General features: G+C 43.1%; 2 protein-coding genes across 3 annotated transcripts in view; both read left to right on the forward strand.

Annotated features, from left to right (window-relative positions):
- Positions 1-11,203, forward strand: part of pld7 (phospholipase D family, member 7) — a 13,296-nt gene extending 2,093 nt beyond the window's left edge. For both annotated transcript variants that reach the window (XM_090219981.1, XM_090219982.1), the window contains exons 3-12: positions 547-1,557; positions 2,094-2,281; positions 6,017-6,200; positions 6,897-7,011; positions 8,431-8,558; positions 8,778-8,981; positions 9,370-9,509; positions 9,739-9,908; positions 10,089-10,184; positions 10,399-11,203. In XM_090219981.1, coding sequence (XP_090076107.1) covers positions 547-1,557; positions 2,094-2,281; positions 6,017-6,200; positions 6,897-7,011; positions 8,431-8,558; positions 8,778-8,981; positions 9,370-9,509; positions 9,739-9,908; positions 10,089-10,184; positions 10,399-10,592 — 2,430 coding nt within the window. In that variant the 3' untranslated portion in view covers positions 10,593-11,203. The remainder of the gene's footprint in view (positions 1-546; positions 1,558-2,093; positions 2,282-6,016; positions 6,201-6,896; positions 7,012-8,430; positions 8,559-8,777; positions 8,982-9,369; positions 9,510-9,738; positions 9,909-10,088; positions 10,185-10,398) is intronic.
- A 110-nt stretch (positions 11,204-11,313) lies between these two features.
- polr2g (RNA polymerase II subunit G) lies at positions 11,314-15,228 on the forward strand. Its single transcript, XM_021583248.3, has 8 exons — positions 11,314-11,498; positions 11,861-11,970; positions 12,183-12,342; positions 14,186-14,236; positions 14,348-14,413; positions 14,534-14,605; positions 14,767-14,800; positions 14,884-15,228. The coding sequence occupies exons 1-8, from the start codon at positions 11,487-11,489 to the stop codon at positions 14,895-14,897; spliced, it is 519 nt and encodes a 172-aa protein (XP_021438923.1). The 5' UTR covers positions 11,314-11,486; the 3' UTR covers positions 14,898-15,228.
- The last annotated feature ends 183 nt before the right edge of the window (positions 15,229-15,411 follow it).

A 15,411-nucleotide genomic window follows, 5' to 3' on the forward strand; every position in this document is an offset into this window, starting at 1 on the left:
ATATAGCCCTTCGTACATCAGCTGATGTCTCAAAGTGCTGTACAGAAACCCAGCCTAAAACCCCCAAACAGCAAGCAATGCAGGTGTAGAAGCACGGATAATTTGGCCTACTCCTCACAGGAAATGAAAACATTTTACAGCTCTATGATGACCCGTGTCTTGATTTAAGGTTTCTTACTGTTTGCATTAAAGAAACTGGAGACACTTTTTAAAACGTTGGCCTTGTCCCGTATGATTTACTCCTCACAGGAAATGACATCATGAATGTCTTTTTCGTATGTATTGGATCATTTCCTTTCTGTTACTTAGCATTTGATGAAACTGTAGATGGGACACTGTGAAATGATTCATTTGAAATGAAAAGACCTGTACATTGCGCTCGCCCCTGTCACTTTTTATTATCTACGATCTCTTCAAATTATTCACACACACCTTGCAACAAGTAACCTTCGTGTTTTTTTTGTGGTTTTTTTAACTATTAATTTCTGACATTCTCTCCCTTCCTGACCCCCGGGGGAGGATTTTTTTTTTTTTTTTGTAAAACAGGGAGCTAAGAATTGGACTGTAATGTTGAACCGGTTAGACCAAGAGGAAGACTCTGAGAAGAAAGAGGATGAAGAAAAAGAAGACGCGCGGAAAACTGGGAAACAACAACATGCGTCTCGAATTCCTGCTTTTCACAAAACATTAGCCAAAAAACGCCCCAACACCACCACCAGCAGCAGCACCACCAGCAGCAGCAGCAGCAGTCAACGCTCAGATCCACCTGCCTCATCTATTACCAGCAAAGAGTCTTCTAACCAGGCAGCTTTAACAAGCAGCAGTGGAGAGATGTCAAGATCAAAACTGCCCAATATTAGAGAAACGGGTCTCCCTCTTCCCACAGTCCGTCTACATAAACTCAACCCTCAGACCCTGTCTCATGCTGTTAGCTCCTCAGAGCAAAGCCCCAGCTCTCTGGATGTTACTCCACCCGAGGGGGATCAGGAGCAGCTCCATCCCATGACGGCAACCCCCAGACCGGCCCTCAGGGCTGAAGCAGGGGACTACGATGACCCGGGAGAACCACTTCATACCACTGGAGCTGCACAGAAGGCGACGGAGGAAGAGTTTGAGGCTGACGTCAGAATGGATGGCGGCGACGTCCCTTCTGGTCATGCCGAAAAGGAATCCCTAGAGACAGATGAAGGTGAGGAAGATGAGACCGATCTGAATCAGCCTGATGATGATGATGATGATGATGATGTAGAAACAGGCTATGAGGAAAATCCCTGTCAGGCTGAAGCCATGGAGATTGAGTTTCTGTTAGAAGAGGATGGAGATGGGTTGGACTCCTCCCCATTGCTGGAGGAGAAGGAGCTTGAGAAGCCCAGTGTTGAGACTGAGAGCTTCAGTGAATCAGAGGTTGTTCGTGAGAATCAAGACAAGTCTGCCAACAAAGAGAGGGCTTCTGGGAAATGGTCAAAAACCCTAGAGGATACAACCGTCGCTGATACCGCAGTCCCCTCTAACAGAGCAGTGCCTCGGAGAACAGCTAAACCCAGTCAGTCAAACAAGGTGAGGTGTCTAGATACCAGTTCTTTCTCTTGATATTACCCATCTTGGTATGCCACACCATAAGCATCAGCTGTATTGTATTGATTTTATCAGCAATTGTACATTTCCTTTATCTTGCTTTGTTTTGATTGTAGGCTATGCACATAATGACCCCATGGAGATTGTCCCAACATAAGATAATGACTATCTTAATGACACAAACGTCTTAGCAGCCTGACCTCAAGGACGTACAAACGTCTTAGCAGCCTGATCTTAACGACGTACAAACGTCTTAGCAGCCTGATCTTAATGACACAGAAACGTCTTAGCAGCCTGATCTTAATGACACAGAAACGTCTTAGCAGCCTGATCTTAATGACACAGAAACGTCTTAGCAGCCTGATCTTAATGACACAAACGTCTTAGCAGCCTGATCTTAACGACGTACAAACGTCTTAGCAGCCTGATCGTAACGACAAACAGACAATCCCTTCTTGTAATAGTTCACATGATCTGTTCTCTTTCTCATGTTTTAAATCTCACTCTTACATTTGTAGACGTCATGGTGCTGGAGCTTTGCACTATTCTGCCTTTTCCCCTCCACTCTGCTTGTGATTGGAGGATTCGGTCAACACGTGTGGCACTATGGGATGCCTCTGTCGGTGTCACAGTTGATGGGACAGTTGGAGCTGCACTGGCTGGAGGGACTGTGGGTGCCACACGAGCCTTGTAACTCAGATTGTCGGTAAGAAAAGAAGTGTGACAACAAGATAAATTAGAACATGTTTTATTTGACCCTTCACTAAATCTATTCACATGTTTTTATATGTAATTTATAAGTAATTTAATTGTTTCACAGCTTTTGGTGGATGTTGGGACGGGGGACAGATCTAGATTTATTTTTATTTTTTTTAAATATTTAGTGCACTGCTTTGGACCAGAACCATTTGGGGTCATTTGGGATGTACCCTATGGGGGGTTCTGGTAAGAAGCAGAGCACATTCTAGGGAATAGGGTGGCATTTTGGGATACGGCCATGGGTTTGTTACCGTTGGCATCATCTACCACGTTGACATCGTCATTGAGATGTCTAATCTCTTAAAGAGCGACTGCTTTTAAAAAGCAACAAATCCCTTTTGAGAAAAGGCCTGTAATGGCATTGTTATGAGCCAGAAGCATCTATTCTAGTGTTGCAATTGACTACAACGTGTAAAAGGATACGTTCGGTCAGAAAGTCAATCTCGTCTAAAACGGAGCTCGTAACATCTGTGCGTCCCAACGGGTAAATGAAGGTTTGGTTTTGATTTGACGATGTCCACTTGCCCACTAACGTGGGGTGTGTTAAACTCGTAATGACACAACGACAAGGTTCCAGTTTACCAACGTTTACTAAACCCCTTTAGCACATTAGCACTCAGGCCAGGTTCATCAACAACGAGTCTGCTGCGCAGGCGTACTAATAACGGAGTGATAGCCCCCGCAATAATAGAGTGATAGCCCCCGGTAATAACAGAGCGATAGCCCCCCCCCGGTAATAACAGAGCGATAGCCCCCCCCCGGTAATAACAGAGCGATAGCCCCCCCGGTAATAACAGAGCGATAGCCCCCCCCCCGGTAATAACAGAGCGATAGCCCCCCCGGTAATAACAGAGCGATAGCCCCCCCCCGGTAATAACAGAGTGATAGCCCCCCCTCGGTAATAACAGAGCGATAGCCCCCCCGGTAATAACAGAGTGATAGCCCCCCCGGTAATAACAGAGTGATAGCCCCCCCGGCAATAACAGAGCGATAGCCCCCCCGGTAATAACAGAGCGATAGCCCCCCCGGTAATAACAGAGCGATAGCCCCCCCGGTAATAACAGAGCGATAGCCCCCCGGCAGTAACAGAGTGATAGCCCCCGGTAATAACATAAATATAGGGATACATAAAACATGAAGTTACCAGGGTGAACAGCTGTGGTGATTGCTTTCTATCCAGTAGCGTAGACGGTACGACAGACATGTCCAGCAGCTCTGACTATCGGCATAAAACACCACGGCCCGTGGGTTTTTGTTTTAATACTTTATAAATACAGCACCAGACACCTTTTAGTTGGATGTAAAATTGCTCAACAACAAAAACATATTCTACAAAAAAAAAAAAATGTTAACTCAAGATATCTGGAAGCGATTTTTTTTAAAAATGATCTTAGATTCATTCTGGGGATTTTATAGGAAGTGAAATAGATTTCCTACAGTGTCTCACGGAGGACAATCATTAACCAAAAGCAGAATCGGTCAGGAAACACCTCCTCCATGACCGAAATCAAGTTTTTTTTTTCCTAATGAGCAACAGAAAAACACACGAGCCAATCGGTGTGTTCAGTTTCTCTTTAAGAAGACTACCTGGGTCTGTTATCTCCTCTGGCCCTCTCCCACCGCAGAACCTGTCTGCTTCACCACCAGCCCAACGTCTGCAGTTGGAGATTACTGTGTTCACCCAACACAAGAATAGTCAATAGCCTGCTTCATTTTCCCTTTGTGCTGTACAGCTAACTCCAATGGTCATTTTGACTATACAGTATAAACTGATCTGGGACCAGGCTAGCAGGTCACAGCTTTCTCATGTCATAATGTCTTAACAGTCTGCATAGTGAAGTTGAAGGTGTCACTGGACTCGTGTGAACCTGAGTCCAATGACTTGTAATGTCCAGTACCAATATAGAAGACACTGTCTGAGCCCATGTACTTGGCATGGGACTCCCGAGTGGCTCAGAGGTCTAAAGCACTGCATCTGAGTTCAAGAGGCATCGCTACAGTCGCTGATTCGAATCCAGGCTGTATCACATCCGGCTGTGATTAAGAACAAATTCTTATTTTACAAATGACGGCCTACACCGGCCAAACCCGGACGAGGCTGGGCCAATTGTGCGCCGTCCTATGTCTCATAATAATAACATGGCTATAGACAGGAAGTAGATAATAACATGGCTATAGACAGGAAGTAGATAATAACATGGCTATAGACAGGAAGTAGATAATAACATGGCTATAGACAGGAAGTAGATAATAACATGGCTATAGACAGGAAGTAGATAATAACATGGCTATAGACAGGAAGTAGATAATAACATGGCTATAGACAGGAAGTAGAAAATAACATGGCTATACACCGGAAGTAGATAATAACATGGCTATAGACAGGAAGTAGATAATAACATGTCTACATACAGGGAGTATATGTAGTGTGTAGCCCTAATAGAATTGACATGTGTCTGGAGCACTGCTGTAGCCCTAATAGAATTGACATGTGTCTGGAGCACTGCTGTAGCCCTAATAGAATTGACATGTGTCTGGAGCGCTGCTGTAGCCCTAATAGAATTGACATGTGTCTGGAGCGCTGCTGTAGCCCTAATAGAATTGACATGTGTCTGGAGCACTGCTGTAGCCCTAATAGAATTGACATGTGTCTGGAGCACTGCTGTAGCCCTAATAGAATTGACATGTGTCTGGAGCACTGCTGTAGCCCTAATAGAATTGACATGTGTCTGGAGCGCTGCTGTAGCCCTAATAGAATTGACATGTGTCTGGAGCACTGCTGTAGCCCTAATAGAATTGACATGTGTCTGGAGCACTGCTGTAGCCCTAATAGAATTGACATGTGTCTGGAGCACTGCTGTAGCCCTAATAGAATTGACATGTGTCTGGAGCACTGCTGTAGCCCTAATAGAATTGACATGTGTCTGGAGCGCTGCTGTAGCCCTAATAGAATTGACATGTGTCTGGAGCACTGCTGTAGCCCTAATAGAATTGACATGTGTCTGGAGCACTGCTGTAGCCCTAATAGAATTGACATGTGTCTGGAGCACTGCTGTAGCCCTAATAGAATTGACATGTGTCTGGAGCACTGCTGTAGCCCTAATAGAATTGACATGTGTCTGGAGCACTGCTGTAGCCCTAATAGAATTGACATGTGTCTGGAGCACTGCTGTAGCCCTAATAGAATTGACATGTGTCTGGAGCACTGCTGTAGCCCTAATAGAATTGACATGTGTCTGGAGCGCTGCTGTAGCCCTAATAGAATTGACATGTGTCTGGAGCGCTGCTGTAGCCCTAATAGAATTGACATGTGTCTGGAGCACTGCTGTAGCCCTAATAGAATTGACATGTGTCTGGAGCGCTGCTGTAGCCCTAATAGAATTGACATGTGTCTGGAGCACTGCTGTAGCCCTAATAGAATTGACATGTGTCTGGAGCACTGCTGTAGCCCTAATAGAATTGACATGTGTCTGGAGCACTGCTGTAGCCCTAATAGAATTGACATGTGTCTGGAGCGCTGCTGTAGCCCTAATAGAATTGACATGTGTCTGGAGCACTGCTGTAGCCCTAATAGAATTGACATGTGTCTGGAGCACTGCTGTAGCCCTAATAGAATTGACATGTGTCTGGAGCACTGCTGTAGCCCTAATAGAATTGAATTGAATTGCTCTTCTCTAATCAGTGTGAGCCTGGTGGAAAGCATCCCTGATGGCCTCTTATACCCACTGGATTCCTCATCCCTGCCAAGCATTTCTGATACATGGACGAACCTACTGACCAGGGCCAACAGCTCTGTGGACATAGCTGCCTTCTACTTTACCCTCCGAGACACTGACCTGGGATTCACAGAGCCTAGTGCTGTACAGGTAGGAGAATACTGCCCTGAGACTCACAGAGCCTAGTGCTGCCCAGGTAGGAGAATACTGCCCTGAGACTCAGAGCCTAGTGCTGTACAGGTAGGAGAATACTGCCCTGAGACTCACAGAGCCTAGTGCTGTACAGGTAGGAGAATACTGCCCTGAGACTCACAGAGCCTAGTGCTGTACAGGTAGGAGAATACTGCCCTGAGACTCAGAGCCTAGTGTTGCCCAGGTAGGAGAATACTGCCCTGAGACTCAGAGCCTAGTGCTGCCCAGGTAGGAGAATACTGCCCTGAGACTCACAGAGCCTAGTGCTGCACAGGTAGGAGGAGAAAAGGGTTGATATTTTTTGTATTTTTAACACGTTTTGGGGGTTTACCAATTAATTCATTTAAAAATATAATGTAAAAAGATTTAAGGAAAACATTTTAATCTATTAATTTGTGTTTTGGTGATAATATACAAATGAATCACACAATCATCATCACAAATCTCAAATGACTTCCCCATTCCAAGTGGCACCAGTGGATGTTTAGGAGAGCTGTTCCGTTGAGTTCTTTTGCACATTGATCAGTTCTATTTTGGTGTGTGTGTGTGTGTGTGTGTGTGTGTGTGTGTGTGTGTGTGTGTGTGTGTGTGTGTGTGTGTGTATTTTATTTAATGTGTTGTCACTTTGACCTGTATGTGGGGTTTTTTTTACAGGGTAAGCAGGTCTTCAAGCAGCTGATGGAACTGGAAGCAAAAGGAGTGAAACTTCAGATTGCTGTTAATGGTCCTCAGAATGATAATCGAGACACGGCTGATTTAGCCAGAACGGGTACATGCAGCTACTTGCACATCTGTCACCACAGCTGGCCCTGCTTTCTGTTCTTCCGGTTATGCATGTGTTCTGTAAATGACTAGCAAATGGACTGTATGTGGTTGTCTGTCCTATCTTTAGTTGACTGATGTGGTTGTCTATCCTACCTTAGTTGACTGAATGTGGTTGTCTGTCCTACCTTAGTTGACTGAATGTGGTTGTCTGTCCTACCTTTAGTTGACTGATGTGGTTGTCTATCCTACCTTAGTTGACTGAATGTGGTTGTCTGTCCTACCTTTAGTTGACTGATGTGGTTGTCTATCCTACCTTAGTTGACTGAAATGTGGTTGTCTGTCCTACCTTAGTTGACTGATATGTGGTTGTCTGTCCTACCTTAGTTGACTGAATGTGGTTGTCTGTCCTACCTTTAGTTGACTGATATGTGGTTGTCTGTCCTACCTTAGTTGACTGATATGTGGTTGTCTGTCCTACCTTAGTTGACTGATGTGGTTGTCTATCCTACCTTAGTTGACTGATATGTGGTTGTCTGTCCTACCTTAGTTGACTGATATGTGGTTGTCTATCCCACCTTAGTTGACTGATATGTGGTTGTCTATCCTACCTTAGTTGACTGATATGTGGTTGTCTGTCCTACCTTAGTTGACTGATATGTGGTTGTCTGTCCTACCTTAGTTGACTGATGTGGTTGTCTGTCCTACCTTAGTTGACTGATATGTGGTTGTCTGTCCTACCTTAGTTGACTGATATGTGGTTGTCTATCCTACCTTAGTTGACTGATATGTGGTTGTCTATCCCACCTTAGTTGACTGATATGTGGTTGTCTGTCCTACCTTAGTTGACTGATATGTGGTTGTCTGTCCTACCTTAGTTGACTGATATGTGGTTGTCTATCCTACCTTAGTTGACTGTGGTATGTGGTTGTCTGTCCTACCTTTAGTTGACTGATATGTGGTTGTCTGTCCTACCTTAGTTGACTGATATGTGGTTGTCTATCCTACCTTAGTTGACTGATATGTGGTTGTCTATCCTACCTTAGTTGACTGATATGTGGTTGTCTATCCCACCTTAGTTGACTGATATGTGGTTGTCTGTCCTACCTTAGTTGACTGATATGTGGTTGTCTGTCCTACCTTAGTTGACTGATATGTGGTTGTCTGTCCTACCTTAGTTGACTGATATGTGGTTGTCTGTCCTACCTTAGTTGACTGATATGTGGTTGTCTATCCTACCTTAGTTGACTGATATGTGGTTGTCTATCCCACCTTAGTTGACTGTGGTATGTGGTTGTCTGTCCTACCTTTAGTTGACTGTGGTATGTGGTTGTCTGTCCTACCTTTAGTTGACTGTGGTATGTGGTTGTCTGTCCTACCTTTAGTTGGCTGTGTCTAACCTCCTGCTTTGTTTTTTTGTGTCCAGGTGCAGAGGTACGGGAAGTGGATCTCCAGTCAGTGACGGGAGGTATCGTCCACACCAAGCTGTGGGTCGTGGATCAGAAACACCTCTACCTGGGCAGTGCCAACATGGACTGGCGGTCCCTCACACAGGTATTTCCTAAAGTACTGGTATAAAATACCCTCCTCTCTAGTTCATTTTATTTATTTTTAATAGAAAACATTGTCTGAACTGTTGAACAGGGAAACTGATGAAACAGCATGTTGAGCCATTTTTATGTTATTTATTTTTTTAAACAATTAATATGTCTCATTATATATCAATGCATTGATCGATGATTGATTGATTTCACGATTGATTGATCACCTCAGGTGAAGGAGGTGGGAGTTTCAATGGAGGACTGCAGCTGCCTGGCACAGGATGCGTCAAGGATATTCGGGGTGTACTGGAACATTGGTGCTCAAAAAAATGGCTCCCTACCCCCCTTCTGGCCTGCCCGATACTCTGCCCTCTCTAGCTCCAAGCACCCCTTAAATCTCAAACTCAATGGAGTCCCTGCACGAGTATATCTCTCTGTGAGTTGGATCTTGTTTTTTTTTGTTGCTGCGTTCCAATTGGTAACTTGTATCCCTACATAGTGCTCTACTTTTGAACAGAGCCCTATTCCCTACACACTGCTCTACTTTTGAACAGAGCCCTATTCCCTACACACTGCTCTACTTTTGAACAGAGCCCTATTCCCTACACACTGCTCTACTTTTGAACAGAGCCCTATTCCCTACACACTGCTCTACTTTTGAACAGAGCCCTATTCCCTACACACTGCTCTACTTTTGAACAGAGCACTATGGGTAAAAAATGGTGTTCTTTGAGATGCCGTCTTTGACTAAATAACCCTTTCCACTCGTATTTTGCATAATGCTACTGAATGTTTTGTTTTAACTAACTGTCCTATTGTTTCAGAGCGCTCCACCCCAGATATCAGCTTATGGACGCTCCGACGATCTATCCACCATCCTCTCTGTCATCGCAGACGCCCAGAAATATGTCCACATCTCAGTCATGGACTATCTTCCGCTGTCCCAGTTCACTGAGCCACTCAGGTGACTGTCCGTACTCGGCTGAATCCTAACTTCCACTTGAGTAGAATTTTTCACTTCTCCCATTGACTTCAGTGCCGGAGTGAAAATTCAACTTAAGTGGAAGTTAAGATTCACTCCTTAAATCCTTCTCTAACTTTGTATCAGATTTGATTCATTGAAGACGTTTTATTGGATGTATGTTGTGCATATGTTTTAAACGTCTAACCAATCAGGTTCATTTCTGTATTAGGTTCTGGCCTGCGATTGACTCGGCCTTACGGGCAGCAGCGTGTACTAGAGGGGTAGAGGTCAACCTACTAGTGAGCTGCTGGTCACACTCTCCAGGCTCCATGTTCCTCTTTCTACAGTCCCTGACCGTCCTCAACAGACCTCCCCTGGGATGCAACATCAATGTGGCACGTTTGCTGTTTTCAATTCTCTCCTTTTTAAAAAAATAATGTTTTAAATACCATAAAAATACTTGTAGACAGCTAAAGCAAGCACACAATTTTCTTCAGAAAATGTACCTTCTTCTTTTTCTAGTTTTGCATTCGGTTGTTGTCGCTCATGTCCTATTTCCATGATGTGTCCTACAGAAAGTGTTTGAGGTGCCTTCGACAGCAGAGCAGAAAAAGATCCCTTTCTCAAGAGTGAACCATGCCAAGTACATGGTGACCGACCGAGTCGTCTATATTGGTACTGCACATCACAATCACTAATCGTTGGACAAAATGTCCGTTGCTTTTATGGATTTGATTCTGCTGCGAAACCAATGTCTACTGTTTATTTTTTGTATTTTTTTTTTAACAATATAAACATTACATTACACATAGCATTCTGTTGTACACGGAGATGTTTTGGACCTGCCATATCATTACACTAACTTGTACCTTGTATTGTGTGATCACAGGAACATCCAACTGGTCAGAGAACTATTTCACCCACACTGCAGGTATCGGGCTGGTGGTGAACCAGACCGGTTCTGTGGTGGCACAAGGCCAGAGGAGTTTACAGGTCCAGCTACAGGAAGTGTTCCTCAGGGACTGGACATCTCGATACGCCCGGATCCTATCCAATGACGATGTCAAACACTGTGGTAGATGATGCTAACGGCGATGACTCGGGGATTCATCCCAAATGGCACCCTATTCCCTATCTAGTGCACTACTTTTGACCAGAGAAAATAGTGCACGATAATGTAGAGAATAGGGTGGGTGCCATTTTGGGACACAGACCCATATTAGTTTTAGATAACAGTTTTGGCATATACTTTCACCGGGGCTCAGAATGCTGCCTATCATAAGAGCATGCGCTTACCTTGCATTGCTTAGTTTTTTTAAACCACTCCCATTTGACAATTCTGTTGTTACATGCAGCATTTGACTGTATATATTTGCTAATTTTGGGTGAAAACATATTTTCTACTTGAGTGATTTGCTGTATCTTTGTTTTCCCCCTATTCTGAATGGAAGTGTCAATATTGAATTAATCTTGGAAGTTCTGTTTTTGATCCATTTATTTTGCTTAGCTGACTGATGTTGTCAGTGACTCAAGGCATGTGTTGTCTATAAAGGAAAAGACTGATTACCTTTTGTCATGCCAGGTGCATTTTTGTGTTATGTCATATGTTTATACAGTTTTTCAACCAAAGATGTTTCAACTTCATTCTTATTCTTGAAATTAAATATATTTGTTATTATTTTTAAGCCAACAAATCCTTGTCTTTTATCACAATCAGTGATCACATTATTGGGATCAAAAAAGCTCATGTGTTCATGATCCAGTCTGTTTTAAGGTGATGAAAGATGCACAGAGCTTTTATTTTGAAATTCGACGTCACACAAATCTTCTGCTCCGGAAGTAAACGTTTAACTTCTGGGAAAAAAAACATCACCAGTATCCTGTGATTTGCTGCTGGATTTAATCATTTAGACACGATTCATTCCTTTCTGATAAATTAAACAGAAGACTACAATCAAGGAAGAGTGAGCGGGAAAAATGTTTTATCATGTAAGTAGTTAGATTTGTATGATATTGTGACGATAACAAGCATCACCATGTCTAACTGCTATCTCTAGTGCTAGCTTTGTTAACCGGTTGGATAGCTATCTAGCTAACTGCTCTCTTAACTAACTGTTGCCAAAAGTGAAAACAAATCAACGTCCATAATAGTTCTACATATTTAACGGGTTTATACCTGTCTGGTGATGTTAGTTTGTTAAAAGCAGCTATGAATCAGATATCTACGTTACTTAGACTTAATGAAAGTGCTAGCATTCTCAACAATAAACAGTACAACTGTTCAGGTACAGTAATTTAGTACTATTGTAAAACAAACTGTACACTAACATTGATATATATATCATTCACAGATTTCCCTGGAGCATGAGATCCTGCTCCACCCTCGGTACTTTGGTCCCAATCTCCTGAACACTGTGAAACAGAAGCTCTTCACAGAAGTGGAGGGAACGTGCACAGGAAAGTGAGTGGTATTGTGCCAAGGGCGGCTTTCCTTTCATTAGCCTGGAACCGATAAATCAGTATTGCTGAGTGTAGTGTGATTCAGTGTGGACTCCAGGCTAAATTTCAAAGTAGAATAAAGACGAACCAGTTTCACAACACTGGGTAGGTTGTTTTGACCAGTAACAAGTTGATTTGCTTGCTCACTTAATGACACTTGACTCTCTGTTCCAGATATGGGTTCGTCATTGCGGTGACCACCATTGACAACATTGGTGCAGGTGTCATCCAACCGGGCAGGGGATTCGTGCTTTACCCTGTCAAGTACAAGGCTATTGTTTTCCGTCCATTCAAAGGCGAGGTGGTAGATGCCGTGGTTACCCAGGTCAACAAGGTAAGGGGACGAAGGCTACGTCCCAAACGTATTCCCTTTATCAGGGATCCTCAGCTAGATTCAGCCGTGGACCGATTTTAAAATATATATATATATACATACATACACACACACACACACACACAGTGGGGAGAACAAGTATTTGTTACACTGCCGATTTTGCAGGTTTTCCTACTTACAAAACATCTGTTCTGTAATTTTTAGCATAGGTACACTTCAACTGTGAGAGACGGAATCTAAAACAAAAATCCAGAAAATCACATTGTATGATTTTAAGTAATTATTTAGCATTTTATTGCATGACATCTTATGCGAGGGAATAATTTGGAACAGATTTCCAAAATTACAATCACTTGATTTGCTGGTTGTTTTTACATTTCTTATGTCCAACGATTAATAATAAAGCCTAGTGGTTAGAGTGTAGGGGCGGCAGGTAGCCTAGTGGTTAGAGTGTAGGGACGGCAGGTAGCCTAGTGGTTAGAGTGTAGGGACGGCAGGTAACCTAGTGGTTAGAGTGTAGAAGTGGCAGGTAGCCTAGTGGTTAGAGTGTAGAGACGGCAGGTAGCCTAGTGGTTAGAGTGTAGAGGCGGCAGGTAGCCTAGTGGTTAGAGTGTAGGGGCGGCAGGTAGCCTAGTGGTTAGAGTGTAGAGGCGGCAGGTAGCCTAGTGGTTAGAGTGTAGAGGCGGCAGGTAGCCTAGTGGTTAGAGTGTAGGGACGGCAGGTAACCTAGTGGTTAGAGTGTAGAAGTGGCAGGTAGCCTAGTGGTTAGAGTGTAGAGACGGCAGGTAGCCTAGTGGTTAGAGTGTAGAGGCGGCAGGTAGCCTAGTGGTTAGAGTGTAGGGGCGGCAGGTAGCCTAGTGGTTAGAGTGTAGAGGCGGCAGGTAGCCTAGTGGTTAGAGTGTAGAGGCGGCAGGTAGCCTAGTGGTTAGAGTGTAACTGGCTTGCCTAGTTAAATAAAGATAAAATAAAATAAAACTTTGGGAGGAGGGGGGGGGTTAAAATTACCCGTAGGCCAAATTCAATGTTCTAGGTACAAAAAAAGCAAAACATTTACTGTACCTAGACCTACATGATGTCCTAATGAGAATAACTAGAGGTTGCATGAAAACATTGAATGCTGACAGACACTGGAGTAGTTCAGTGAACTGGGACAATGGAAGACAGTACATGGCTGAGATGTGGACATATTTCTGGGTAAATCAATGGATATTATTATTTTTTTTTTTTCACCTTTATTTAACCAGGTAGGCTAGTTGAGAACAAGTTCTCATTTGCAACTGCGACCTGGCCAAGATAAAGCATAGAAGTGTGAACAGACAACACATAGTTACACATGGAGTAAACAATTAACAAGTCAATAACACAGGAGAAAAAAAAGAGAGTCTATATACATTGTGTGCAAAAGGCATGCCGCCCCTACACTCTAACCACTAGGCTACCTGCCACCCCCACTAGGCTACCTGCCACCCCTACTAGGCTACCTGCCACCCCTACACTCTATGTGACAGAGAGGATGGTGGATAGATCATCTGAGTGTCCATAAGATGATACCTGTATCTGGCGTTGTGCGATCTGAAAGAATGGGATAGTTAATTTAACTATCAGAAGCATTATGCAAAATATGAGTGGAAAGGGGTAAGTTATTCAAAGACTGTGTTTTAAAAAATAACATCCTCTTCCCTTTTAAAAGTGTTGTACTTTTGACCAGAGCCAATAGGGTGCCATTTGGGACACAGCCCAATCTTCTTTGATCTCATTAACATCTGAATAAGGATTGACAAGAAAAGATCTTATTGTTTTCATGGTGTGTTGAAATTTATACAAGATGTTCTATTCTTTTCAGGTTGGCCTTTTCACAGAGATCGGCCCCATGTCCTGTTTCATCTCTCGTCATGTAGGTCCACATGGAAATGTCTCTTGTTGTTGTTGTTGTTGTTGTTGTTGTTGAATGGTTTTATTGATAAACTCTTTAAAATGTCAATGTGGTTACTTACTGTTTCTGCAGTCCATTCCCTCAGAGATGGAGTTTGACCCCAACTCAAATCCTCCCTGTTATAAGACCACTGACGAGGTAAGACACTAAAACTAGCCCTGCTCTTCACTAAAAAATGTGGTCGTCATTTGGAAAATAAATATTTAGGTAACATGGATACATGTCCTCTTATTAAGGATGCTGTCTTCTCCCCATTAGGACATTGTAATCCAACAGGATGATGAGATTCGTTTGAAAATCGTGGGAACAAGAGTGGATAAAAACGACATTGTGAGTACACTGTTAAATCACCATAAACTAAGGATGCTACCTGATAAGTCGCCGATTGCTCGCTGATCGGTTGCCGGTGGCTCGCCGATTGCAAGCCACCGCTAGCTATCTGAAGAGACCTGCAAGTTGTAACTTGGAATAATTTCTTTCTTCTGTTTCAGTTTGCCATTGGATCCCTCATGGACGATTACCTGGGTATGTTGACGTTATTAGTCTTCTTTCATGGGTGTCAAATAAATGATTGAATTGATCTGTAATTGTTTTTTTCTGTCTCTCAGGTCTTGTCAGCTGATGTCCCTGTAGTGCTACGCTGGTTAATCAACATACATCTCTTATATTTCATGTAAATGCCCCTACAATACAGTATTGTCAATACAAATATTTTTCCAGGTTGATCATGTGGTATTGCTGCACATAGTCAAGTTGTGTACTTATTGGGGAAGGATCAATGATCCTTTGACACAGTATGAATGCGTACTATTGAAACCACAGCCTGGTGATAAGCAGGTGGTTGTTGTCGTATTAAACGCTACTGTATCGTCTGAGTTACCCTTCAGTTGCTGTTGTATATTGTATTTCGACAACTTGAGAACTGAAATAAACAGTTTTTTTTTTAAATTTTATATAATGTGTACCTTGTCTCCTTTGAGTGTTCTGTCATTGTAAAATATGCGTTTGCCTTGGTCTGCTCCATTTTGTATGTGTTGTGCTTTTTCAAATGACAATGCACACAACAAATAGGATAAGGAGTTATCCATCACATTCAATCAATAGAAATTAATTGAAACCTACTTAGAAAAATGTAA

This window comes from Oncorhynchus mykiss, chromosome 25, assembly GCF_057628025.1.
Source record: "Oncorhynchus mykiss isolate SJ-2025 chromosome 25, ASM5762802v1, whole genome shotgun sequence".
In the NCBI taxonomy this organism is placed as follows: domain Eukaryota; kingdom Metazoa; phylum Chordata; class Actinopteri; order Salmoniformes; family Salmonidae; genus Oncorhynchus; species Oncorhynchus mykiss.

Excerpts from the sequence above, each read along its gene's own strand:
- polr2g (XM_021583248.3), top strand. Across the intron at positions 11,971-12,182 it reads GAGGGAACGTGCACAGGAAA|ATATGGGTTCGTCATTGCGG; the intron begins GTGAGTGGTATT and ends TCTCTGTTCCAG. Across the intron at positions 14,414-14,533 it reads GTTATAAGACCACTGACGAG|GACATTGTAATCCAACAGGA; the intron begins GTAAGACACTAA and ends TCTCCCCATTAG.